This window comes from Tripterygium wilfordii, chromosome 20, assembly GCF_013401445.1.
Source record: "Tripterygium wilfordii isolate XIE 37 chromosome 20, ASM1340144v1, whole genome shotgun sequence".
NCBI lineage: Eukaryota > Viridiplantae > Streptophyta > Magnoliopsida > Celastrales > Celastraceae > Tripterygium > Tripterygium wilfordii.
In genome coordinates, this window is record NC_052251.1 from 2,094,237 (window position 1) to 2,120,084 (window position 25,848).

The 25,848-nt window shown below is 37.3% G+C and overlaps 5 protein-coding genes and 1 non-coding gene across 12 annotated transcripts; 3 read left to right on the forward strand and 3 right to left on the reverse strand.

The window, feature by feature from the left end:
* The first annotated feature begins 1,478 nt into the window (after positions 1 to 1,478).
* LOC119986719 (putative transferase At4g12130, mitochondrial) lies at positions 1,479 to 4,120 on the forward strand. 2 transcript variants are annotated; one of them, XM_038831392.1, is made up of 5 exons: positions 1,479 to 2,159; positions 2,830 to 3,083; positions 3,199 to 3,297; positions 3,479 to 3,637; positions 3,724 to 4,120. In XM_038831392.1, exons 1-5 carry the CDS (start codon positions 1,732 to 1,734, stop codon positions 3,963 to 3,965), a joined length of 1,182 nt encoding a protein of 393 aa, XP_038687320.1. In that variant the 5' UTR covers positions 1,479 to 1,731; the 3' UTR covers positions 3,966 to 4,120. The 2 variants fall into 2 exon arrangements, with proteins under 2 accessions (XP_038687320.1, XP_038687318.1); XM_038831390.1 differs by having other exon boundaries at positions 1,495 to 2,159; positions 3,721 to 4,120.
* Positions 4,121 to 4,603: 483 nt separating this feature from the next.
* Positions 4,604 to 7,821, reverse strand: LOC119987376 (LRR receptor-like serine/threonine-protein kinase GSO2). The gene is made up of 4 exons (XM_038832265.1): positions 7,231 to 7,821; positions 6,544 to 6,804; positions 5,558 to 6,415; positions 4,604 to 5,478 (listed from the first exon to the last, which is right to left on the reverse strand). The coding sequence occupies exons 1-4, from the start codon at positions 7,658 to 7,660 to the stop codon at positions 4,985 to 4,987; spliced, it is 2,043 nt and encodes a 680-aa protein (XP_038688193.1). The 5' UTR covers positions 7,661 to 7,821; the 3' UTR covers positions 4,604 to 4,984.
* A 5,414-nt stretch (positions 7,822 to 13,235) lies between these two features.
* On the forward strand, positions 13,236 to 15,692 carry LOC119987543 (probable calcium-binding protein CML13). Of its 5 annotated transcripts, XR_005465461.1 has the most exons (3): positions 13,236 to 13,806; positions 14,952 to 15,011; positions 15,386 to 15,692. XR_005465461.1 is itself a non-coding variant. In XM_038832479.1 (2 exons), the coding sequence occupies exon 1, from the start codon at positions 13,346 to 13,348 to the stop codon at positions 13,787 to 13,789; it is 444 nt and encodes a 147-aa protein (XP_038688407.1). In that variant the 5' UTR covers positions 13,236 to 13,345; the 3' UTR covers positions 13,790 to 13,806; positions 15,352 to 15,692. The 5 variants fall into 5 exon arrangements, 4 of the variants coding, with proteins under 4 accessions (XP_038688407.1, XP_038688403.1, XP_038688406.1 ...); XM_038832479.1 differs by lacking the exon at positions 14,952 to 15,011 and having other exon boundaries at positions 15,352 to 15,692; XM_038832475.1 differs by lacking the exon at positions 14,952 to 15,011.
* Positions 15,693 to 16,645: 953 nt separating this feature from the next.
* On the forward strand, positions 16,646 to 16,736 carry LOC119987604. Its single transcript, XR_005465492.1, has one exon. It is a non-coding gene; the product is annotated as a small nucleolar RNA snoR100 (small nucleolar RNA).
* Positions 16,737 to 17,897: 1,161 nt separating this feature from the next.
* Positions 17,898 to 21,686, reverse strand: LOC119986573. Of its 2 annotated transcripts, none has more exons than XM_038831193.1 (4): positions 21,447 to 21,686; positions 20,201 to 20,325; positions 19,130 to 19,271; positions 17,898 to 18,098 (listed from the first exon to the last, which is right to left on the reverse strand). In XM_038831193.1, coding segments are annotated over exons 1-4 (387 nt in total). In that variant the 5' UTR covers positions 21,449 to 21,686; the 3' UTR covers positions 17,898 to 17,980. The 2 variants fall into 2 exon arrangements, with proteins under 2 accessions (XP_038687121.1, XP_038687122.1); XM_038831194.1 differs by having other exon boundaries at positions 19,130 to 19,308.
* A 136-nt stretch (positions 21,687 to 21,822) lies between these two features.
* On the reverse strand, positions 21,823 to 23,691 carry LOC119986572 (UDP-glucuronate 4-epimerase 5-like). Its single transcript, XM_038831192.1, has 2 exons — positions 22,166 to 23,691; positions 21,823 to 22,072 (listed from the first exon to the last, which is right to left on the reverse strand). The coding sequence occupies exon 1, from the start codon at positions 23,482 to 23,484 to the stop codon at positions 22,174 to 22,176; it is 1,311 nt and encodes a 436-aa protein (XP_038687120.1). The 5' UTR covers positions 23,485 to 23,691; the 3' UTR covers positions 21,823 to 22,072; positions 22,166 to 22,173.
* Between the last annotated feature and the right edge of the window lie 2,157 nt (positions 23,692 to 25,848).

Here is a 25,848-nt window from a genome sequence, read left to right on the forward strand (position 1 = left end):
AGACAGATGAATCATATATCTTTTTGTTGTTTTTCAATCTTTCCATTATCTTCTACCTATATAGTTGGTTTTAGTGAGAGTGAGGCATATCCACAAGTCAAAAGGCACTAACCTGCAAGTGCGCTTGCAATTATAACATTAACCTGCACGTCCCCTTTACATATATCATCAATGCTCGCGTAGAAAGTGTTAGTTTTGGATGATATATATATATATATATATATGCTCTCTCTTTTTTCCTTCCAAAATTGCAGGTAACTTGTCCATAATTGGTTTCACAATTCTGCTTTCCATTACAGTAATTCGTATAAGTACTGGCAAGAAAAATCTCAATTTCTTTTTTTGATAATCGAGAATGTTATCCTAATAATATAGGTATAAACTTAGACTGTGAATATTACTCTCAGTGAGAATTGAACTCACAATCACTCGAGTTCATATGGATTTGACACCAACTGAGCTATCACTCGTAAGCAAAATCCAATTTCCAAATCAAAACCATACAAAACAGCATAAAAAAGACCAGAAGTTAAATTGTAATTTAGTTTTGTGAATGGGTGCAAAATGGTGAAGCAAATTTTGTTGGCATATGATATGATATTGGATGGGACTAATTAAAAAATAAGAAAGACCTAGAAACTGGGAAAGGGTCAAACAGGGGGCAGTTTGAAGGTCACAGGGGACAGGAGGATCAGCCAGCCCATCCTCCCATAGTCATTGGTCGGTTTTAGGTAGCCGTACCACTTTGTTTGACCTTTCTACAGCTGACGTGGACGGTTTAGATTCTGATTACCCTAACTAACCACAACTATTTGTCAACTATATATCTTATTATTATATTTATCAGATTGTCGACATTTATCCTTTTTTTCAGAGTTAAAGATTAAGACTGCCCATGTTGACATTTTTAAAAAATTAAATAAAAAATTTATTCATAATATATAATATTTTTTAGAAACGGTAAGTCAGAACCACTAAAATAACAACCACAATGATATAAATTTGTCGAAACCGACAAAATATTTTGGGACATGTATATTGGTTCATTAAAAAATAGCAAACAAACTTGTATTGTTGTAGCCAAAACGATAACTTTTATCATCCATGGACCAACATAAATCTACCATTGCAAGTGCTCTAACCTTCATAGTAGTGCTGGTCCATCGGACATGTCATGAGAGCCCATAGATTAGGTTTGAACAAGTAATATACCATTGCTTTCGTACCATGTTTTGTTTTGTTTTGGTCTTCGGTACGGAAAGATATACGTTCCACCTCCTACCTTATGACTAAGATCAAAAATAATATGGTAAGATCAAGAAATTATTGCTGTGACTCCATAATCATTCAATGTATTCTTGTTGATTACTTGGTCCCAAAGAGAAGTTTTCTTCATCCAACTTTGAACTGTGAAAGTTTGAAGTTGAATTTCTGTTATTACACCTGTTCAGTGAGGCCCAGCCCAGATCATTTTGTTACTGTCTTGACTATTTTGTTCAGTATGGCCCGACCCAGCCCAGGAAGATCCCTCCATCTCATATCCTCGTTTGAGCATTTCATCGAACACCTGTCCATCTCCGTCTTTCCACAGCTATACGTGGCGTGAAATTATAGCTCTCCAAGCCCACGCTTCAACTACTAAACTGCCCGATGCCGCCACCATAAGGTATAACGTATACCTTCTTCTCCAACCAAAAACCTTAATCTTCTGATAGTGAAAACGGCGCGCAAATGCACCGTTTCAAGGTAATTCCGTACACTTACCGCAACCTCCGCCGCCACCAAACCCACATCGATCAACCAGTGGCTTCCCTCCTCAAGTCACGGTCCGTAATCCGGTTCAGTGGCCCTGACACCATCAAATTTCTTCAGGGTCTGTTGACTAACGACGTAAGGAGATTTGAGGAACCAGTGGGCGATGAAACCACATACTTGGTTGCGCCCAATGTGCCCACTCGGTACACTCCCCCAATGTACGCTGCGCTTCTGACTCCGCAAGGCAGGTTTTTGTACGATTTGTTTCTTTATAGACCACCAAGGCCACAGGAGAAGCTCGACCGAACTGGGTCAGGACCCGGGTCCGACCAGAATGGGACGTTCGAGTTGTTTGCGGATGTGGATTCCTCAGTTCTTGATGAGCTCTTGCAGACTTTTAAGAGGTGAGTATCAGGGATGGGAAAAGAAGGATAATCTATATGATGTTAGCATTGAACTTGGATACTTATTGCTGTTTTCATATGTTGAATTTATTTGCTTTTCTGTGAGGGCACCTAGAGATGGGTCGTTAGCTGGGTTTTCATTGGATTCTTTGCGGTATTCAATTAGCATTGTTTTTTTTTTTTTTTTGTTCATGTAATTAGTATTCATGTTTGATGGTTTGTTTTGGTATCAAATTATGCGAATTAGAAGCTTGAACCTTGGAAGAGAGATTGGTTTTTGTTGAATAATCTGTAAAGTATGATGGGTTTCTCCAACGATGCTATAAGCTTAGGATGTTGAACTAGATCAGGAAGTCTTTCTCGATACGTCAAGATTGTTAAGGAAGTCTTTTTTTGGCACTGGGTATTTAATCAGTGGGTCATATCAGTCATGATCTACAATTTAACTGCACATACTTGTGCATTCTGCTATGGAATATCAACGGAAATAACTAGTTTCATAGGTTCTGCAATGGAAGTTATTATGACAAAGCTGTATGAGCTTCAAATATGTTATATTATCTTAACTTTTAAAAGTGGATTATCATCATAGTAACATTGCCAGATTACTTTTGGTGAAAGCTGTATGAGCTTCAAGTATGTTATATTAGCTTTGATTTCGATAGTGCAGATATCGGTTGAGGTCTAAAGTTGAGATTGAAAATGTGGCAGAGGATTTCTCTTGCTGGCAGCGTTATGGTGGAGTCCTATCTGGAAAGTCTTCATCTGCAGAAGAACCAAAGGCAGCTAGTGTTGGCTGGAGTGCTGAGGTTGATCTGCCTGCCATGGCAGAATCACATGGAGATGAGATTGGATGGCAATGGTTTAAAGATCCCAGGTTGGATTGTCTTGGTTTGAGGGGGATCTTCAAATCCGGTACAACTCGTGAGTCTCCAACTCTCCTGGCTGTTGTTGCTTCTAAGATATGTTTGCATTTAGCAAGGCTTGCAAGCACATTATGAATTAGTAGCCGAACTTTGATTAATGTGTTCTGTTGCAGCACCTCTAGTAGAGGCTGACAAAGAAACAGACGAAGGGAATTACTTCCTATGGAGATTTGAGACGGGAGTGGCGGAAGGCTCAAATGAGATCCCCAAAGGTATGCAGTTCTGTGAGAAGGATGAATTTTATTCTTTACCTCATTATGCATATAGTAACTCTATTGACTGCATCAATTGTTCCCCTACAATTCTCAGCTAATTTGCTATGCTCACTTTTGTTCCTGACTATTGATTCTGGACATTCTATGTGAAGATTCTGAACTTCTGTTGTTTGTTTAGGAGTAGCGATGCCCCTGGAATATAACTTGGCAGGTCTGAATGCAATAAGCTTTGACAAAGGTTGCTATGTGGGTCAAGAACTAATCGCTCGTACACACCACAGAGGGGTCATTCGAAAACGCGTGCTTCCTTTAAGATTTCTTGATGATAGTGGAAAAGGTAATGATCCCCCTTCAGCCTCTTTTCCTTACAAAATCTTTTTCTGGTTATGTATAAGAGACAATTGCTTTCTGTTATTTCAGAAGTGGATCAGAAAGTTGCTCCTGACTCAGATGTTATAGATAATTCGTCTGGCAAGAAGATTGGAACTGTGACAGCTGCTCTTGGTAGCCGAGGACTGGGTCTTTTGCGGTTGGATGAAGCACTGAAAGTGTCAAGTTCATTGACCATACAAGGACAGGATGGTCTGAAGGTTAAGGCCATCAGACCAGGATGGTGGCCTCCCGAGTGGTATGAAGAGCATCAACAGCATAGTGCAGTTGCCTAATGTTTATTAAGAATCAACATTTACCTTAGAAATTTTGGCTAGCCCTTGTGCTGGGAGATGTCCCAGAAGGTTAAATCTTGTATCAATATTATAAGTCTTGTAGCTTGCTGACATTTATTTATCAAAAGAAACAAGAGGTGGAGGATGTTTATACACATTTGTAGTTCTATCATATGCCTTGAAGCAACAAAGATGATGGTGTTGATTTTGTAGTGATTTAGGTTGCCCAACTGTTATAATCTATTGCATCAACCATTTCTTGTTTGTTGGCAATCCTAACTCCGTAGGGAGTTATCTTCGAACAAGGATAGGTTATGAATGCACTCTAAACTCTTTTTTTTTTGGTAACCGAGAATTCCTTAGCCTAACATGTCCATCGGACAGTTGACCGGCTAGGATAAAAAATTCTTTAACCCAACATGTCCACCGAACAGTTGATAAACTCTAAACTCGGTTTATACCCTAGAGGTGCAACTGCCATGCCTAAACTATACACTCCTGATCAGACCACCACTAAGCAAAAAAAAAAAAATAGCAGTAACACAGATTCGCATACAATGTTAATAGTTGATGCTGATAATAGTGAGAGGCAATTTTGTTACTAATGTTCCACCTGCAAGACAGGTAATGAATTGCACTTGTGAGGAACTCGAGGTCTCATTCATTAGACTGTAATGAAGAATGGTTTCAATAGAATGATCAAACTTTGATATTACAATGTCTTCGCTTTCAGTAGAAAATGAGATGACTTTTACTATATTGAGTCGAAATTTGTTCCCCAAGATATCCTATTATACAGGCAGCCAAAGTACTGTAAGATTTGCAGTTAGCCTACTTGTTTGAGGCAAATGATATAGAAATCAGTTCATAGATTCAGATCACTGTATTGTGTATCAATAACTCATCCTCCATCCTCCATCCTCCATCATCAGCAATTTCTCAATCAAAAGAAATAGAAACATCGCAATCAAGTGCCGAGACTACACTTTTTATTGCTACTGGATATCATCAGCAATTTCTCAATCATCGTGATCAAGTGCCGAGACTACACTGTTTAGCTCCTGGATCATCGTCTCCATGGTTGGCCTTTGTTCAGGATTCTCATTGGTGCAAAGCAGGGCAAGTTTTGCTAATACAGCTACTTCAGATTGAGAGAAGTTTCCCTTAAGATCTGTATCAACAAAATTTTCAAATGTGCAAGATGCAGCTCCCAAGCGCATTGAGTTGGTGAGTAGCTGTTTACCAGAGATGATTTGGAGTACCATCACTCCAAATGCATATACATCGCTCCTCTCGGTAAACCGGCCAGTGGTTACATATTCTGGTGCTAGATATCCCATCGCGGCACTGGTTTTTAGAGCGGAGAAGACCATGTCATCTGCAAGAATCTTAGAAAGGCCAGAGTCTGCAATCAGAGGATTGAACTGCTGGTCAAGGAGAACCTTCTCAACAGACAAATTTTGATGAACTATGGCAGGTTTAGTCCCTTCACTTCTATGTAAATATTCAATACCTGATGCAGAAAAAGACAACCATGTAAATATAAATTGACAGACATACACCATTGAAGGTCAATGATATAGTAAACTGACCTTTTGCAATGCCATTAATGATGGAAAACCTTGTCGACCAGTCAAGAACAACGTTGTCTACATCTTCCAAGTCGAGATATTTTGAAAGATTGCCTTTAGGAGCAAAGTCATAGATGAGAAAACATTCGCCTCTGGCCCTCGAGCAACAAAAGCCTCGCAGCCTAACAAGGTTCTCGTGTCTCAACAACATTAACAAGTTCAAACCCTTTGAAAACTCGGCTTCCTCAGACTTACAGCTGGTGATATTAATCCTCCTAATAGCCACGAGGGAGCCATCCCTAAGAATTCCTTTGTAGACAGATGAGAAGTTACTCTTCCTTAATAAATTCACTTCCGAGAAGCATTGCGTTGCAGACTCAACTTCTTCCACGTTGAACCTTAAGGTATTGAGAAGATCTTGTGAAATTCCAATGCCATTTTCTCCCATCGGGTCCCAACCATATGAGTACTCAAGACTTACAAGTGGAGAGGCACTCCCATTCCTATGGAATTCCTTAGCCTGGTCAGTGCTAAGCCGCACCTCAGAAGACTCAGATGTACTCCCAATCTTTTGTTTTCGCCTGCGGCAGCGAAAAAATGCCCAGAATCCAGCACCTGCCAATGACACAATGACTATGATAACCGCCGATACAACCACCATTTGGGGAAATTTTGGTGAATGTGAGCAATGAGTCTGGTTGCAGTGCGGATTGAAGTTTGCAGACTCAGGGACACCTCGTGTTATGTTTGATCCGACAGGGTCAACTTTATTGATGTTCACATCATCAAAGGGACCACAAGCTCTTAACGCAGTAAACCCAACTCCACATAAGCCCGGATTGTTCTCGAAGTGGAATCCACCATTTAATCTCTCTAAACCTTCATTTTCATTTACCAGTAACTCAAGTCAGTTGACATCAAATGCTCAATAACAAACCAAAAGGAGAAACATTCAGGTCAAGACTTCAAATCATTAATACTTCCGAAGTATGAGGATGCAAGATTACCTATAGAGACGACTCCAGATAGAGTATTGTTTCTGACATCTAGAGCTTCCAGTTGTGGCAGATCAGCTAGACTTGCAGGAATTGTACCAAACAAGCGATTAAAGCTCAAATCAAGGCTTCTTAATGTCTTTATGTTCCCTAAACTGGCAGGAATGTCTCCAGTTAGTTTGTTGTATTGCAAACTGAGAACACTAAGCTTTTTCAAGGATCCCATTTGTGTAGGCAAACTCCCAGTCAGCTGGTTACAACACAGGTCCAGAACTACAAATCATAGAGAACTCAATTTAGTCCTTTGCACCCACTGAGCCTAAGACAGCTTTAATTGATTCATTAGCAACAAAAGGAACATAAACACTCTGCACAAAACAATGAAGAGACTATAATTCTATAAACACCTAAGAAAACCCACAACATAACCAAAATTGAGCCTACCTTCACTATATTCTCTAGGTTGGATTAACACATTTTTTTGGTAACGTAAATCCACCCAGCTGTCCACTAGACAACTGACTGGTAAATCTCAAGCCACATGAAAACCCCGCAACCCCATGGTTGGCTATTAACACCCTATTTGCTCAGAAAGAAAATCTTACAGGCCAAACTCAACCAAATTAAAACACTGAAAATAAGGAAGAACCGTCAGATTAATTCAATTCAGCCATTTTAACAAGCACAATCGCATCATACCTTGTAAACCCGCCATGTTACTGATCTCAGGAGGAACAGTCCCAGACAAATTATTGACATTCAAGTAAAGATCAGACAATTCAGTTAGATCCGCAATCTGTTTAGGTATCACTCCGGACAGGGAATTGTAATGCAAGTACAGACCAGACAAGCACTTGAGCTCCGCAATTGACGGCGAGACTGTTCCTGATAAGCCCTTTCCCTGCAACGAAATGTTAGCCACTTTACGGTGCTCGTTACAAGCCACACCGTCGAAGGATCCGCTACATGGGTCTCCATCACTTGACCAGGTCTTCAATACCTTGTTTGTTGGATCCAATGAAGATTTTAGCTCCATTAAAGCTCTAAGCTCTGCATTCCCATGTACATGACACAAGATTGTAAGTTCAAGTACGAGAATTACAGTGAGACGAGAGTGAAAGAAACCCATTTTTCTCTGTGTGCTGGGAATGTCAAATGTGAATGCAGATGAGCAGAAAGTAGAACCATAAAACAGAGTGGCAGACAGAGAGAAACTACTACTTGTATTGGGGGTAAGGCCTTTGAAATTGAACAGAGAGCGTGGAACTGATAACGACTTTTTGGGAGGTGACTGACACTTTCACATTTGGAATTTAATGGCATTTGATAAAGGTCTGGATAGGGTGACAGTGAATTCAGTAGCGGCTGTGACCATTGGATTGTTCTCTGCCCATATATGAATAGTTGATGACTTGATGTTCCTACTTCCAATGTTAATAGCAAGATTTAGTGTTGTAATAAGCTAATTAGAGTAAGAGTAATAGTTTTGATGATGTCCAAAACTGGTTTGGTTTGGTTTTGGTGATTTATTAGGTGATTGGATTGACATCAAGAAATGTCTCTTTTAGTGATTGCTCATGTCAGTATGTTACGAATAGAATCCCACATTGATTGGTCACATCCATCCGAGTGATTTATTTTACCAAGCTCGCCCCCTTTATTTACAACCAGACATTTTCCTGAGTCTATTGGGTTGGATTTTGACCCGTAGTAGCTGAGCTTGCTCAATGAGTTGGGTTTCGACCTTTAGTAGCTGAACTCTCTCTAGACTAGCAAACATAAGCGTACAGTTTAAGATATAAATGGAGTAGGTATTCTATTGGACTCTTGGTTCCCTTGAGTGTTCGGTCACTCCGAGGTGGTATGCTTGATTTTATATCGAAGAGGCATCTCCGTCTTATTGAGATGCTCTCTTCTCGGTTATCATGCCTCGTATGGGCTCGTCAGCCTTTTTTTCTTCTCTAATGGGCACCTTGGATCTATCTCGATCGATAGCTGATGTAACTCCTCCATCAATGTTCCTCTCGATATCTTGTGTCATGTGTCATAATTCTAATGGAGTGTAATTTGGTATCATCAAGTTTTACTTTGACCTTGAAAAAAATTAGAGCACTCAGATTTATCCACAATTTAATCAAGATTAATGGGTGGAGTACACCTTAACAAATGCATGCCATAAATAAATGATAATTATGAATGATTTACCATTAAATAATCCAATGTTCTCTTCTTTTAAGTATCACATTGAGCAATGATTAATATATACTAGTAAAGTACTATTTTAGCCACCCACAAAATAATGTTGGAAACATAGCCTAAAACTCCCCGGAACTTTCAAATTTCAAACGGTAGGTTTAGGTGGATGAGATCCCTATATCGAGGCTCATAAATTAATTACTTATAATAAAAGCAATCAATTTGGGAATTAAAATTAAACTATGTAGACTACTACCCTTCTAGGGTTTCCAACATTGACTGATTTGGAATTCAATAAGTCAATTTCGTGGCCGACCCAACTTTGACACACATAACCATGGCTTCCCACACATGCGTTTGATAAGGTGAGGGTTAATTGCACCCCTCATTTTTTCATTTAAACCCCAAAACGAAAAAACCTAATCACATGATTTTGAGTACACCCTCTTTTCATATTTTTTCAAAAAAAAATCATTCACACCCCCATATATGTTTTTTATCAAGCAGCAGAGTCAATCCTATACCCATGAAATCAACAATACTGCCATTATTTCCGCCATTGGCATTGCTATCGTCATTAATTCCCTTGTTGGTTACCATTTATCCTCCCTTGCTACCTATTACATTACCTTGTTAAAATGTTTCACTTTGGTGTTGCAATGAGCAACAAGTAAAACTTATTGCATGTCATTCAAAACAAGGGAAAAATGATTGGATCATGGGATAAAGTTGCCATCACCAATTATTCACCAAATGAAGCTTGTGATCAGTTTATGTCACTTTTAACACCGAAATGACAGCAAGAAAAGGATGCACTTCATCTCAGCTAGCATTGGCATGGCTCCATCACCAAGGAGACGACGCTTATTTTTTCATGGGTTTATCTGGAAAATTCGGTACAAAGAGAGGAGGAGAGAGAAATAGAGAAGTGGATAGGGAAGAACAGTAGAGAAATGGAGATAGAAAAATGGTTAGGCCAAGAAGAAATGGAGAAATTGATAGAGAAGAACAGGAGGGAAGAAACAGAGACAGAGAAGTGGTTAGGGCGGAGAAGAAACGGAGAAATGGATAGGGAAGAGCTGGAGGGAAGAAACAGAGACAGTGAAATGGTTAGGGCAGTGGGGTGTTTTGAGACTAGGGTTTTTTTGGATTTTTTGGGGTGTGAATGGGAAAACGTGGAGTGTAAATAGTCCTCACCGTTTGACAATGATTCATCGATTTGTCACACTTTTTAGAAATTGTGTGCGGCTTCATTAATTAGAGAGCTGTTTACCTTAAAAAATAAATAAAATAAAGATTGGGTGCAAAACTGTATTAAATCTGTTCGAGTAATTAAATTGTCTTATTTTAAAATATTATTTGATGATCTTATAGTAAAATTTCTTTCGATAACTAATTCGTAACAAGCCCTATTTTTTTATGCTTAAAAGTGTAATTAACCCTATTAATTATAGAGAGTTTTTTCTAAGCAATCAGAGAGGTATTTGTTTATGCTTTTTAACCCTTATTAAAGAATCGAAACTTTTTAACCCTTAATTGAATTGTTTCATTGGAATTAAAAGTGTTATAGCCTGTCGAGGCTACACTGACAGTAGGGGAGGTAAAAAAATCGGTTATGGGTCGGACAACATCACATGTTTACGAAATATTTACATGTCTGAATCCTTCAAATTGAATTTCGGACATACTTAAATAACCAAACCCAGATTGATTTTATTTCGAACAAGTAAATCGGACAATAATCTAATCTGGATCAGGGTCTGGACAAATAAATTGAACAAGATTTACATGTTTGGACAATGACCTAATTTTAAATTGGAGAAAAATATTTTGTTTGGATCCATATTTCGGATATATAACTTATATCCAAATTTCGTTTAATTCGGATCGGACAAATTCAATCATCTGGATCGGATAGAGTTTTGTCACCACTAACTGATAGGCTCACCTTAAGGACAATAGTTATGATTCAAATTGGATATTTTGTATTGTATGAGTACTCTTATGGTCAGGTCGAGAGAGTTGCTATACTGATTGCTCATGTCCACCCTTTTAAAAGAATAATAAATTAAATTAAAAAAAAAACAAAGAATATCCTTTGGAGGTTCGACCCACAAATAGATAATAACCTATGCTAAGTACCAACTAGTAAGACAAAGTATCGCTGTTCCTAAACCTCGGATTCCTTTATACCTATATGGCTATACTAGTAAGACAGTATCGTTCTTCCTCAACATTGGATGTATATATATCTTTTTGATAAACATTAGATGTGTATTTTTTTTAAGGGACAAAATCCACATGAGGCTTTGGCCCAATGTGAGACAATACCTCAAGTGTTGTTGGGTACAACTTTTCTCCTCTATCCATTTTTTTAATATTATCTCCGCTACCCATTTTTCAAATTAATTCCTAGTATCGGAGCCTTTACTCGATCCTCATGACCTCCACCCGATAGCGTTTGAGTCACCTGTATACCTTTTGGATATGAAACACCCATAAGGTGAAGGGTACCACATGATGGACCCTAACTCGTCTAATCCACTTGTTGAATCTCGCATAACCGAACCTACAAGTGCGGGGAGTGTTAAGAGTCCCACATTGTTTAGATGTGGGATTCTCATTCAATTTATAAGTGTGCCCAATCTCTCAAATACTTGAGGGCCTTTTTAGGGACAAATCCCACATAGGCCTTTGGCCCAATGTGGATCAATCCCTCAAATGTTGTTAAGCCCAACCTTTCTCCTCTAACCATTCTTCAAATTATCACAAGTCACTTTTCGATAGAATTAGGTTCTCTTTTAGATCCATGCAGGAACATATTCATGGAATACAAACATGACAAAAACAATAATTGGATTGGGAGAAATGTTTCTGATAATTTAAGGAGCAGTCTAACCAAATAATTGATCATGTGCAAAATAATGGAGTGTTTGTCTTAAATTAACACACACCTTTTTTAAACTTATGAGGGGAGAACCTCCTACATTTACAAAGAATTATCACAATCAAGTTTACCATCTCAACCAAAACTTTGGTGACACACTCTACATGCATGCCTTTAATTTTGGAGGGAATAGGTCCCTAATTAATGGATTAGAAGTTAAAACAGAAATTACTTGGTGGGTAAAGCTACTAGACACAATGTTGATATCCGGCTTTAAGAAAAGAAGAAACAATGTTAGATCCTCAATGATGGTCCACTAGAAAGTAGGTTGCCAAACTTTACACTTTAAAGGGAGGAACCAAGTTCTTCCATCACCTTTCCAATGTCTAAAAAAGCATGTTATGAAGCCAACCAAACCCTTTCTTTGCTTCCCAACTCATGTATTTGTAAGTGTATGCGTAGACTATAGACATCAAAGTAAGATCTTAGTCTTGTCAATTTGCTTATCTTAGTGGTGAGAAAAGGAAAAGGAAAATGGGACAAAAGGCCATCAAGAATGATGGAGAAAATGATGCCATTTGAATATGATATATGTTGCTTTACATTAAAAAATCTTTCCACCATTTTCGACTTGATTGATATAGAGAAAGGACGGGGGAAATTTGACTAATTATTTTTAGAAAAAATGGATCAATTGCACTCCTTCAAACACATGGCAGCTACCCATTAATTTATTTCATTATTTATTAAAATTACCCTCCACTAGAATTCTGACATGTGGCACAAGATGTCGAGCTAACACATCAATCAAGGAGCCACCTCGGTCAGAGTCGAGGTATCCATCTTAGAAGAAAGCACCCAATGAGCCCACGTGAGGCATGACAATCGAGATACCTCTTTGATATGAAGTCGAGTATACCACCTTGGAAGCCCGAGTGATCGAACACTCAGGGGACCCAGAATCCTAAATGAGACCAACTGTATACTTAGGAAAGGAATCAGTATGAGATTCAACACCCTCTAAATTGGCCTAAGAATCAAAGAACCGAGAACACTTCTTGACGTTAGTCTTGCCTCCTAATATATCACCAAAATCGAACCAGTTTGGGAGGTCATTCGTATACCTATTTATTTATGCATTACATGATTTTATAATGATTTTGATCTAATTTATATATGACATGATTATTTTTTTTCCTGGCCTCTTTTTAAGAAAGATGTACATAACTACTTTGTCTGGTCAAAATGTTTTCTAACATCAAAGATTACATGCCAACATCATACTAAGTTATCATTCGGTTTAACAAAAAGAAAAGTATGCGCATCAACTTTACGTACTTGATTTTCAATTATAGATACAGCGGGTCCTACATCAAATGTGTGGTCTCCACTTTTGTTTTGCTTTATTACAACTATTGGAATTCAAGTGCGCAAAGTTAATGCACATGTGAGAATTCTTCCGGTCTAGGCTGTTTAGCAATAGCCACTAAAAATAAATTGTTCGGATTATCGGCCCAACAAATGGCCCTATAGAAACATCTTCCAACAGCGGCCCAACTCTCCTTTCGGGTCCAGTTAAAGGCCCATCTATCAACTTTAAATTATTTGAGATTCTCGGTAAAACGAGAACCACAATTTCCCATAATAACAGCCTTCTTGGAAAAAGAGAGAGGGGAGCGTTTGCAGAGACAGAGAGAGAGATTACAACCCGAACCCGGAACCGAAGTGAAAATGGGCAAGGATCTAAGCGACGACCAAGTCTCTTCGATGAAGGAGGCGTTCACGCTCTTTGACACCGACGGAGACGGCAAGATCGCCCCGTCTGAGCTTGGGATACTCATGCGTTCCCTCGGTGGTAATCCAACGCAGGCCCAGCTCAAGTCCATAATCGCCGAGGAAAACCTGACCGCACCCTTTGACTTCCCGCGCTTTCTGGACCTTATGGCCAAGCACATGAAACCCGAGCCCTTCGATCGACAGCTCCGTGACGCGTTCAAGGTACTGGACAAGGACAATACGGGTTACGTCACCGTCTCGGATCTGCGCCACATCTTGACCAACATTGGGGAGAAGCTGGAGCCTTCTGAGTTCGATGAGTGGATCCGGGAGGTGGATGTTGGGTCCGACGGGAGGATCCGTTACGAAGATTTCATTGCCAGGATGGTCGCTAAGTGAGATCGTGAAGAATTCGGGTGTGTTCTTTTTCTTTCCTTTTTCTTTTCAGTGATTTGGTTTCGAAGTTAGTCGGATCGTGATGCTTTGTTCTGCCGTATTTCTCTCGAATTACGCTTTGTTTTTTCGGGGGTTTGGCCTGATGCATGTTGGTGGTTTCCAAATGTTGAATTAATGCTAACAATTTTCTTCTTGGAATTGTAATGTGTAATGATGAAAGTGTGATCTTGTGGAATATAGACTTATGTGGGTTAATTTGTGAGGGATGATCTTTGGCTTGTAGAGAAGTTGTTGTTTGTTTATGGGAATCCATATATATCTTTTCTTCCAAACGTTGATCTGGAAACAATATGTTAAGATCCTGTAAGCATTTTCTTCTGTCTTTCTTAACTTTCTGAACCATTTTGGATCTTATGAGCTTTAGATGATAGGTTGTGCGCAATGCTTTATTTGAAGTTTTGTTGACATGATCTTTACTTATTGGGGATTGTCAACAAGGTCGGGACTGAACAATTGGTTGACTTTGATATGTTAAGTTTCATGTGTTTTTTCCTCCCATTATGCTTTCTGTCACCAGCAGGTTTTTTTTTTTTTTTTTCTTGATGCAAACTCTGAAGGTATGATTTTTTGGTGTACCATGATTGCCTAGACAATTATAAATGTTAGTGCATCCTGGACTGGAGATTAGAGATTGATGTTAAAAGATTTGATAATGTTGAAAATGATGTGCAACAATTTCAATGGCTTCAGATGCAGCTTGAAATTCCAGCATTGGGATTAGGATCCCCTTTATAGTGCAAAGCGATTCCAATTTTCAATTTTTTTACCTATATAACACCCGTCAATGTATTATATACCAGGACAATACCGCCCTTAAATTTTTTATCCATCTAGCATTTCATGTAACTATCAATGGCGTGATTAGTGATTTGTTTTTACAATCACGACGTTGGTAGTAGCGTGATTGATTTTTCTATAGGGAAAAAAAAACTAATTACGCCATTGATAGTGGCATGAAGTGCTAGAGTGATAAAAAATTTAGGGGCATGCAGTGTTTGTCTGTTATGTGATATATTGGTAAGAAACTCCCAATTTTCCTCCAATTTCAATTTACTAGTTTAGATAGGGGTGGATGAGTTCAATGAGTGGATGTTGGGTACAACAGGAGGATCAATTACAAAGATTTCATTGCCAGGATGGTTAAGTGAGATCGTGAAGAATTCGGGTTTGTTCTTTTTCTTTTCGGTGATTTGGCTTTGAAGTTAGTCAGGTAACAATGCTTTCTTTTGGCATATTGCCCTCGAATTATGCCTTTTTTTTTGGGGGTTTGGCGTGATGCATGATGGTGGTTTACAATTTTCTTCTCATAATTGTAATGTGTAGTTATGAAAGTGTGATCTTGTGGAATATAGACTTATGTGAGTTAATTTATGAGGGATGATCTTTGGCCTGTAGAGAAGTTGTTTGTTTTGGGAATCCACAGATATCTTTTCTTCACAACGTTGATCTAGAAACAATATGTTAAGATCCTGTAAGCATTTTCTTCTGTCTTTTTTAACTTTCAGAACCATGTTGGATCTTATGAGCTTTAGATGATAGGTTGGGCGCAATGCTTTATGTGAAGTTTTGTTGACATGATCTTTACTTATTGGGGATTGTCAACAAGGTCGGGACTGAACAATTGGTTGGCTTTGATCTGTTAAGTTTCAAGTGTTTTTTTCCTCCCATTTTGCTCTCTGTCACCAGCAGGTTTTTGTCTTTTTCTTGATGCAAACTCTGAAGGCATGATTTTGGTGTACTATGATTTCCTAGACAATTATAAATGTTGTGCATCCTGGACTGGAGATTAAAGATTGATGTTAAAAGATCTGATAATGTTGAAAATGATGTGTTACAATTTCGTGTATTTTTACCAATGTAACACCCGCCAATGTATTAATTATTATATACTAGGTTAACACCGCCCCTAAATTTTGTTTTTATTAATGTAGCACTTCATGCCATTGTCAATGACGCGATTAGTGTTTTATTTTTACAATCATGTCACCGATTGTAGCGTGATTGATTTTTAGTGGAAAACACTATTCACGCCATCGACGTTGGCATGAAGTGTTAGAGTGGTAAAAAATTTAGGGGTAGGTAGTGTTTGCTGGTATGTAATATATAGGTGAGGAACTCCCAATTTTCCTCCAATTTCAATTTACTGGTTTGGATTGGATATGGTCATGTATGTTGTTTTCATTTTGAATAGAGTAAAAAGGTACTAATTTCAAATTGTTAAAATTACTTTGCCGGCGTGGCTGTTTCTAAACCACTTGTTTGGAGTTATGATTCTTGTGGCTTCAAATAGCAGCATTGGGATTACGACACTCTCCAATTTATGGCACGGGAAAAGGTATTTAATTCCCCAAATTAGTATTCTCGTTCTCATTCATTGAGTTTCATTATTTTAATATTAATTTACGTATGATTTGATATTTGATTCTTTTAAATGAGAAAATCAATTTTTGTTATGTGAATCAAATGACATGCAAATTGAATGAATCAAATGTCAAATTATATTTAAATTAATATTAAAATAATAGAATTTAATGATTAGGGGTGAGAATATTAATTTTGGGGTTAAAATACCATTATGCCCAATTATGTTTTGATTTTAACTCAAATGGCCTTGATATAGTCATGTCAGCTGTTTTAAACTTTAAATAATTGAGAAAGAAAACAGATTGAAAATATGAAAAGTATTTGATTATTTGTTTAGATTTATTATTGTGGTTTCATTGTTTTGATTCCAAGTGTAAGTATCTGGGATTATCTGTGTACAATAAGTCGATGCTATCTCTGATTCAAGCAAACAGAGAAGGAAGGTAAGCATGGTAATGTACAAAGAAATTGAAGGGTCAACATGTCTTGTCTCTCTGATTTGAGGGCCTGGTTTGGTCTTTCTTCAACAATGCATTAAGCAACATCACTCTCTTCATAACCGATGGTAGAAGTGTTTGCATTGGTGAGGAGCTGCTCCTGTACCGTGAGATTCCAAACTTTCTGGACCTTGAGGTAACTGACTGGCGTTTCACTGGACGAGTTTTCAGAACTTTCCTTATCATCCTTGGGGGGAGGATCATCTGGATATTCCTTTTTCTGATTTCTCTCACCATTGACACCCCCCCTTCCCATCCTTCAAAACGCCCCGTACCAAGTCTGGCTAACTTCCAATAAAAGTAAAGAAAACATGAGGTAAGTTTACTTCATCTGGGCGAGAAAGAAATGGGAAATCACCTCCCGTTTTCTAGTAAGCTTGCCTTGCCCAAGGATACCTTTCACTCGGTTGATCTTTGAGTTCTTGAGGAGTTGCACAATAGTCATTCATCTGCAAAAAAACAGCACATAACCAATTTCAGAAAAACCAAACAAAAATCGTAGCGCAAGAAGATCTTAAGAAAAACAAGGCAAAAGGAGAACTAGAAGTAATGTTACACAAGCTATCATGTTGCAATCAAGCAGCGATGTGAAGGCAACTGCACATTCACCGTATGCTGCAACAGATTTTCTCCCCTGATCATTAATAGAACTCAGGACTCTCATATATCAGAAAATTGTAAAAAACTAATTCGTTTAGTTTCCAAGTTAAACCACTAAAGGGTTTAAAAACTATGGGTATATCAGATATCAAGGGAAATTTTTTATCAGAGCGCTACGCAGAAATAGTAAGAGCATCTCATGCAATAAGGCAGTATAAACCTAAATAAGCAAAGAAATTACAAGCAACAAGAACTATTTAATGCAGAAATCAGATTCAGCTGAGGCCACAATCTTAGGAAATAAATTTCAGGATAGTAATCAAGTAAACCATGAACTATACATTCACATCTTCACCAACAGATTGCATCTTCAAAGTATCCAAACTAGGTGTAGAAGAAGGATTCAACCTCGAAGCTGTAGCATAACATGTATTACAACAGTAAATGTGATATACTCTTACGCTGCTTCCAAAATATCAAATTACTTCCCAATAGAAAGCATCAAGACATCAAAAATTTTATTGAAAGCAAAAATTTGCCTGAAAACAGAGATGTACACAGAATTTTGAAAACACATCCGTATATGTTCAAACAAGTCACATTTATTAAATGCTATTTTGCTTCAAGAGATGATACATAGCTCAAAAGAACAAGCAATTTAGGCTTGCAACGACTATATCTGAGAAACAACAAAGTCAACAGAATCTGCCATAAATGGTTCATGAGGAGGACCGTCGCGAATTCCAGTTAAGACATATCGCTTCTGCAAACAAGAAGGTGTCCTGCTAACACTGCATGATGCAATACCGATCTTTTCATAACATAAATTAATAAACAAACAGTTGCAAAAGGCATATTTGCAACTAAATGATAAAGATTAAAGAGCACAAAGAAGTTCAGATTGAAATATATCACCATCAAATGGACAACGAGTGGTACAAGCCATTTTTTCTAATCAACAGAAATTTAAAAAGTATAATTAGAATATTTTATATCCATTATTGTTAATACATTATGTTCTTTTTATTAGTATTATTATTAGCGTGAGAAGCAACTTGAACATTGGCACGCCCCGGTTCAAGTCCAAAGAAGTAGGCTACAACTATACCACGCTGCTTAGGATGAACAAACAAAATATTCAAACTAAAAGAGGAACTCAAATTGACTTAGATGATTTAAATTGCATGACCAAACGAAATTGATCTAAATTAACCTTTATTGGGCAAACTAAACGAATTCAAACTAAAAGAGATTGTGGAACCAGTATCAGTGAAATTTTATATGAATTTAAATTGGTTGAATTATATGGGACCAACATGACGAACTACCATGGCAATAAAGATTCTAATAAAAAATAATTTTCAACTTTCCATCCTAATGAAATATCTGGAGTAACTATTCAGGATCCAGAAGAGTGATTAAATCACTAGTATTATCAAGAATTATAAATTACTCCATTTCAAACATGCTTGCATAAGACTTCCTACACTTTCAGGAAGAAAAACATAACAGATATAATTCAAACAGAGATACTAATCAAAATCGAACATTTATGCTCCTTTTCATGGTTTTTTTAATTAGAGTTCATTTACAGCACATTTACTCACGCAACTTAACTTTCCATTCATTCCTTAACAAGGCATTGCCATCCAACGAAATAGATGATATAAATTTTCTAAAGCAAAATACGTGTTGTAATTCTAAATCTATCAATGAGCGACAGAAGTAACACAAGTTAATCGGAAGTTGAAGCAATAGTACAAATATCAGTGAGTTAATTGTCTAAACTCATAATAATCATATCAAAATGAGAGCTACATACACGGGAGCCCATGGCATTGCAGTGGCAAAACTTTGCGTCTCCAAAAATATGTTTGAGAGCATCAATGATTTAACCCTCCTTGGAGATGCTGAGCAAAAATTTATGTGAGGAAGCCTCCCAGGAATGTACCATAAAGATGTATCTGTTAGGTACAGAATCATCAGTCTACTCATCAAAACCTGCCATCAAAACCAAACATAAAGAAATGGATATGTGAAATATGTAGGCATGCATTATAATTTTATAAATAACAGGGGGAAGAGACTGGAATTTGAAATTGACTACAAGAAATTCAAATTCTTCAAAAAAGATAGAAGAACGAGAAAATGAGAAGCTCTACAAAAGGGATTTGGAGTAACACTGTCGTCATCGTTTCAATGAAACATGTTAAACTAGAGAAGAATTCATCCACGTATGAGTAGACAAAAACCCAAAAAGGTCTACATTTCAGACTGCATTCAAGCAGTATAGACTTGAAGTTCAGGAAGACCCTTCCATCCAATTCTAGAATTCAAAGTCATCTTCTGCAAATTTTCCATAGATAATGATATTAATCCAACTAAAATCTAACCACTGGAAACAGTCTTTTGTTAATGCTTTGGTTATAAATAAATTTGACAAAGACACATCACCAATTATCGATTATGGTGTGGAACAATCAAAAAATGAAGGTATAAGATTAACCCCAAGTCAAGTTCAACTAGAGACACCCAAATGATCAAAATATTTGGGTGAAGTTGCATGAAAAATAAAGGTAGATCAAACATAAAGGTGGTTAAGAACATGAGAAATTCAGTTGAAGGCAGTCAATAGCAAGATCAGTATACCCAGGAACAAGTGCAAACTGAAAAAGAGTGTCCAATTATGAAACATCAACATCGAACCGAAATTATATTTACAAACCCACCAACCATAATTTCATTTTTGCACCTCCACAAGATTGACTTGGCACAGAAAGGCTACATAGCTTCAATAAAGTGATCATCGGTTTTGAAATTGTGAAAAGAAGCTTCAAAAGACATCAAGAGAGAAAATATATAAGAAAATTTTAAGAATTCAGAAGCAGCGTACAGGAATCTTGTGCAGAAGGACCTGAGACTTGAAGTATACGTAATCTCCGGGCGCCGAGAAGACGCCTTTCATTGCTGATTTCTGTCGCTCCTATTTGCACCCCCATCTCACAACAATCCCATCTCCTAGGATCAATCAATCGCTGATATTGTCAATTTTCCTCTAATCTCTATATACGTATTTTATAATTTTTATTGCAGTGTTATTGCGTAGATATGTGTATTAATTTGCAGGCTATTGCTCAGGCCCATGAATTACCAAATATACACATGGAGAATAGAAGCTAACAGGCCCAAAAGTAGATCTTAAACTCAGGTTCTCTTTAGGAAAAGTAGAACAAAAAAAAGAGGAAAGACATTCTGCTTAAAAAACTATGTTTTAATACACATGAATACAACATTTCACTTCACAAATATATTGAGTCATTTCCTTAGCAAATGCTATAAATTTTGCTAAACTGCTATCTCAACTCATTGTAACCAAGCAAAACAAGGATTCAAATGGATTAGAACCTAACCACGTTGCATTGTAGATACACGATCACTATGTTTTGCTAAGCAGATAGATGACCAGAAATTCCAGGCTAAGCAGGGAAAAATAAACAAAGCCAAACCAAAAATTCATTTCCTTTAGTCGAATGTTGAGATTTTTTTACTGCCAAAGATATTGTAACCAAACATCAAATGGTTCGAAAAAGGGTTATGAACTTATGATCCTATCCATGTTGCATTCCAGGTAGTCAACAATCCAAAACATGAGAAGAAACCTGGAATGCAAACATAAGGAAAGAATGTTTCTATCAACAATCAACCAATAAGGATAGACATTTAAACTGCTAATTCATTGATTCCAGACAAATTCTTCAAGCAAGCCACCTCATAGCAAAGTTTATTTAACAGGTATATCTCTTAAAACATTGTTACAAGACTATCCCTTCAAACAAAATTGCCACACCCTTGTTTCTCCTCCGTAATTCGATTTCTAGGTAACACTATATAGTATAATTCAATTTTCAAATGTGGCCTTGTTACAGACATAAATCATTAAGTGGAATGCTGATTCAGAATGAGGGTTTTATTCACCACAAGAACCACAGTGACAATGTAAAAGTATTTCAATTATTTTCAGGAATTGACAGCCAAATAAAATATGAACTTTAAAAATCAGCAAGAATCTTGAAATCCACAGCAATTAAAAAAGGTTATAAAGCAAACAGAATGAATGATGAAGTACTACCACTTCTCACATGTGTTGTCATTGAACTCTCCAAATGGTTAACAACATAATTACATCGAATGTCTTGTAAGAAGGCATAGTTCAAGGTAGCATTGCCAAACACCTAACACGTGGTCTACCAATGCATATGACCCAAAACGAATCCTACCAAATAGAAACAAGTGAGTGGAAAAAAAAAGTCTCTAGAATAAATGCATCACATGCTGCATATGTCACTATACAGATGACCAAACATATATATACATCAGAAGAAAAACAACCATGTAAATAAACACATTGACCTCCAAACTTCGTAGCCGACCAAATAAACATCATAAAGCTTAGCTCAAATCAAAGGCAGAAGGGCCAAATTTAGAAGTAATACAACTACTACAAGTAATATCATCTAATTTATTAAGATAGCTTCATGATAAATAAAAAAGGTTCACAATCAGCAAATCTTTGTGATCCATCAACCACTTGCTGTACAAAACCTAGACTAGTGATAAGATCCTAAAAATGAAATAAAGAAGCAACATGTGGAAAATTAGAGCCTTCTATGCCTCTTTTGATACAAGTTGGATATGTTCTGCAGGGTTATGCTAATCAATGAATAAACCAATTCCTCCATGCATGACAGTACCGTGTGTATCATACCTAATCAGCAAATATTAACGTCAATGAAGTGGGTATTAATCAACATAAAAATGGATCAAAAAATCTCTAACAAATCATGTTGAAATACTTCACCATGAACACTAGTTTTTCCTAGAACGGTCGTAATAATTGAGGTACCACCAGACAAACTGCTTCATCCCCGTCTCCAGATCAATCGTGGGCCTATAACCAAGCTCTGTCTGTGCCAAACTTATATTGGCGTGAGTGAACTCCACATCCCCATTACTTGGCAATGGCAGCACCTTCTTCCTAGCATTCACCTTTAAATGCTCCTCCAATATGCTCACAAGCCTACTAACTGGCACTGGTTTAGTATTCCCCAAATTGAAAATCCTCAACTGTGCTGGACCCCTCTTCTTCCCCCCGCTCCCAGTACTCTTATTTGCCGTATCCAATGCCGCCAAACAACCCTTCACTACATCATCAATGTAGGTGAAATCCCTGGCCACACTCTCCCCACGGGAAGTTTCGTAGATGGTTATCTCCTTTCCCTTCAAAATATCTTTTGTGAAAAAGAAATAAGCCATATCTGGCCTTCCCCAAGGTCCATAAACAGTAAAAAATCGCAACCCAGTAATTGAAAGGCCATAAATATGATTATAAGTATGTGCAATTGCCTCTCCGGCTTTCTTTGTGGCCGCGTATAAACTCGCGGGATGATCAGTACGGTCCTTCTCCGAGAAGGGCACCTTAGTATTAGTACCATATACTGAGCTCGAAGAAGCCCACACAATCGCTGGCTGGGGATCCGCAGACTTACACACCTCAAGCAAATTCACAAACCCAGCAACATTGCTTTTCACATACGAACCCGGATTCTCCATTGCGTACCGGACACCGGCTTGCGCGGCCAAATGCACAACGTGAGTGAAATGCACCACATCGAAGAGCCTCTTGAGAAGCTTTTCATCGTTTATATCTCCTTCAATCACACAAACGCCTGCATTTGCCAGAAACTTCTGTCGCGCTATTTTCAGTTCAGGGTCGTAGTAGTGGTTGAAGGAATCAAGCCCTACAACGCCATCTCCCCGTAGCTTGAGTGCAAGGGCAACATGTGTCCCCACAAATCCTGCCGCACCAGTGACAAGAACTCTTAGTGGCTTACCACCGTCAGCGCGTGCGCGGGTTTCCGCAGATGTACGGACCTTAGTCTCCCACTTAGTTCCCACGTCGATTTCAGTAGAGCGGCGGCCATGGTGATGGGAAGATGGAGGAGAAGAGATGAGGAAGAAGAGGAGGATGAGACCAAGAAAACTCGAAGACCATACGGTTAATTTCAAGAGAGATGACTGGAAGCGAAGGTTACGATAGAACGGGTGAGCCGAGTAGGGTGTACATTTCTCGGATTTGAACTTGCCCGGAGTAGAAGGTGTGGTGTCTATGAGCGACATTGGGATCAAAAAAGAACTATTTAGCCTCCGTTAACAGCTGTGCTTCGGTGGTGGCCGCCGCCGGCACTGAATGGGAGTATAAGGTTTGGGGAAGAATTAGGAGAGAGTGGAAAATATATATGAAGGAAGAGAGCAACAGTTTGTTTGAGAAGATGAGGCCAAAACACCAGTAAGTCATCAGATCACCTTGGCTTTGTTGATCGCTCCTTTCTTTAATTAGTTTTTTGTTGGTCTTAACTGCTTTGATTATTCTCCTTAATCTTAATTAGTCTAAACAACCTTCTGATTTCTTCTCTATCTCTTTTTTTATTTTATTATTATTAATTATGGTCCCTAATCAAATTCAAGGCTATGAATATGCGAAACAAATTCAAAAGAAAAATAAAATTAAAGAAAAACTATTTGTAGGTAAAGTAAGGGGCGGCAAAAAAAAAAAACGATTCTGAGTCGGACAACATCATATGTTTACGAAATATTTACATGTCTGAATCCTAACCCAGATTGGATTTCAGATGTATAGTTAATTGATCAAACCCGAAAATTTGTTTAAATTTGGATAAGTAAATCGGACAATAACTTAATTCGAGTTATGATCCGAACAAGTAAAGCGAAGAAGATTTCTATGTTTGGACCCAAATTTCGAACATATAATTTATGTCCTTACTTGATTTAATCAATGTCAGACAAATTTAATCATCCAAACCGAACAGAGTTTTATCATCACAAAATAGTTCATTCAGTGGCGTACCTGAGTATTGGAGGCCCTAAGCAAATTCTTAAAAAGGATCCTCTAGTAAATGTCACATGTTATTAAATAACTTTAAAACTTATATAAAACTAGTATTCTTTTCAAAAATACAAGGTCCTGTGATTTAAGAGCGCTGGGCGGCCGCCCATGCCGCCCCACCCCAAGAACTTCTTGATTCATTATATCACAATTTATGCAATTATTATTATTATTATTATATTTCCAAATTTATTTATTCTATATCATACTTGTAAATGTCTAATTTGGTTTACAAATAGGATTTGTGCTTTTTGTACAAAACAGATTAAGAAATTTACAAACAAACCGTTTCATCACAATCCTTATAAGTTTGTTATTTATCTTACAATTTTATAAGCTTTATCTTCAATTGTCATGATATGATAATATGGAACAGCACCAATTATGGAGCGGAAGCACTACATCCATAATGTGTCCATAACTAGGTGGCACGGAAAAAATGTGGGGACCATAACTAGGTAGCATAGAGAAAAGTGTGGTGACCATTTAGAATTAATATGCCACCTAAATTATAGACAATTATAGATACCAAAATTATGGACACATATAATTTTGGATTATGGAGCTCATAACAAGAACATGTTCTAGTCACAAGTCCAGCCCAATAAGTAATTAAGTATTACCATACCCATAAAGGATGTTCAGCCCAATAAGTCCAAAACCTTTGATACAAATTTGTCTCAACTAAAAAAGAAGCCCGGCCCAATAAGTTTCATGAAAACCCAATATGACATTGTTAGCCTCGTCCCCATATTCCGCATTAGTTGGCTCACGAATGTCACGTGATTATTTAAAAGAGTGATTTATTAATTTTTTTTATTTACTTATATATCCCTATATGAAATACCTAATATGTCTTTAAATGAAAAAAAAAATTTAAACATGTGCAATTAGAAAGTTATAAGTCTAGACGTAACTTATAAAATGTTTCAATTCAATAGTGAGGAAAATCATTGGGATACTATAAAAGATGAAAGATAATGAGTCCAAGAACGAGATTAGAAGTACATATGAGCTCCAGCAACACGGAAACACCATTATCAATATTGAAAATAATGATCATGGCATAGAGGTACTTTTTTTAGGAATTTGAATACAGTAGTTTTTGAGTGAATAAAATCTCAAACAATCTTAAAGCGATTAAACTTTTGGATTCTAAATCTGTAATCTGGTTTGATCTCTAGTTATATAATCTGATTTTCTGGGTTAATTACACAACCTTCTGCTTTATATAAAATCGACTGGTTGATTAAGAGGGGGTCATAAATTGATTTTTGTTTTATATAATCTATATTAATTTGGTTTGGTTAACAGAGTGCTTGGCATATTCACGTAAATACACGGAGATCACCCTATCATAGTTTTTGTCAAATTGTTTATTTAGTGTCATTAAACGGTGGATATAGATGTAAAAATTGTTGGTGTAAAGATCATAGATCTTGGTGTGCAAATAAAATCTTTCTTATTAAAATTTGACTTAAAAGGAAGAAACTTTAGAAAGAAAATTACTTTGCTTATAGCCCTTATACAATATATCACATTTTCAATTGCATTATTAGGAATAAATCAAGGGATAA

What these genes read in the sequence shown, in the direction of transcription:
- LOC119986573 (XM_038831193.1), bottom strand. An exon ending in TCCTTCTGCACAAGATTCCT is followed by an intron (nt 19,272 to 20,200) that starts GTACGCTGCTTC and finishes TGTACCTAACAG; the next exon opens with ATACATCTTTATGGTACATT. An exon ending in GCAATGCCATGGGCTCCCGT is followed by an intron (nt 18,099 to 19,129) that starts GTATGTAGCTCT and finishes TGCATCATGCAG; the next exon opens with TGTTAGCAGGACACCTTCTT.
- LOC119986719 (XM_038831390.1), top strand. Translation starts at nt 1,732, where the DNA reads ATGCACCGTTTCAAGGTAATTCCGTACACTTACCGCAACCTCCGCCGC. An exon ending in CTCTTGCAGACTTTTAAGAG is followed by an intron (nt 2,160 to 2,829) that starts GTGAGTATCAGG and finishes TCGATAGTGCAG; the next exon opens with ATATCGGTTGAGGTCTAAAG. An exon ending in CTTCAAATCCGGTACAACTC is followed by an intron (nt 3,084 to 3,198) that starts GTGAGTCTCCAA and finishes GTTCTGTTGCAG; the next exon opens with CACCTCTAGTAGAGGCTGAC.
- LOC119987376 (XM_038832265.1), bottom strand. Translation starts at nt 7,660, where the DNA reads ATGGGTTTCTTTCACTCTCGTCTCACTGTAATTCTCGTACTTGAACTT. An exon ending in TAACATGGCGGGTTTACAAG is followed by an intron (nt 6,805 to 7,230) that starts GTATGATGCGAT and finishes TATGATTTGTAG; the next exon opens with TTCTGGACCTGTGTTGTAAC. An exon ending in CATTAATGGCATTGCAAAAG is followed by an intron (nt 5,479 to 5,557) that starts GTCAGTTTACTA and finishes TTTCTGCATCAG; the next exon opens with GTATTGAATATTTACATAGA.
- LOC119987543 (XM_038832479.1), top strand. Translation starts at nt 13,346, where the DNA reads ATGGGCAAGGATCTAAGCGACGACCAAGTCTCTTCGATGAAGGAGGCG.
- LOC119986572 (XM_038831192.1), bottom strand. Translation starts at nt 23,484, where the DNA reads ATGTCGCTCATAGACACCACACCTTCTACTCCGGGCAAGTTCAAATCC.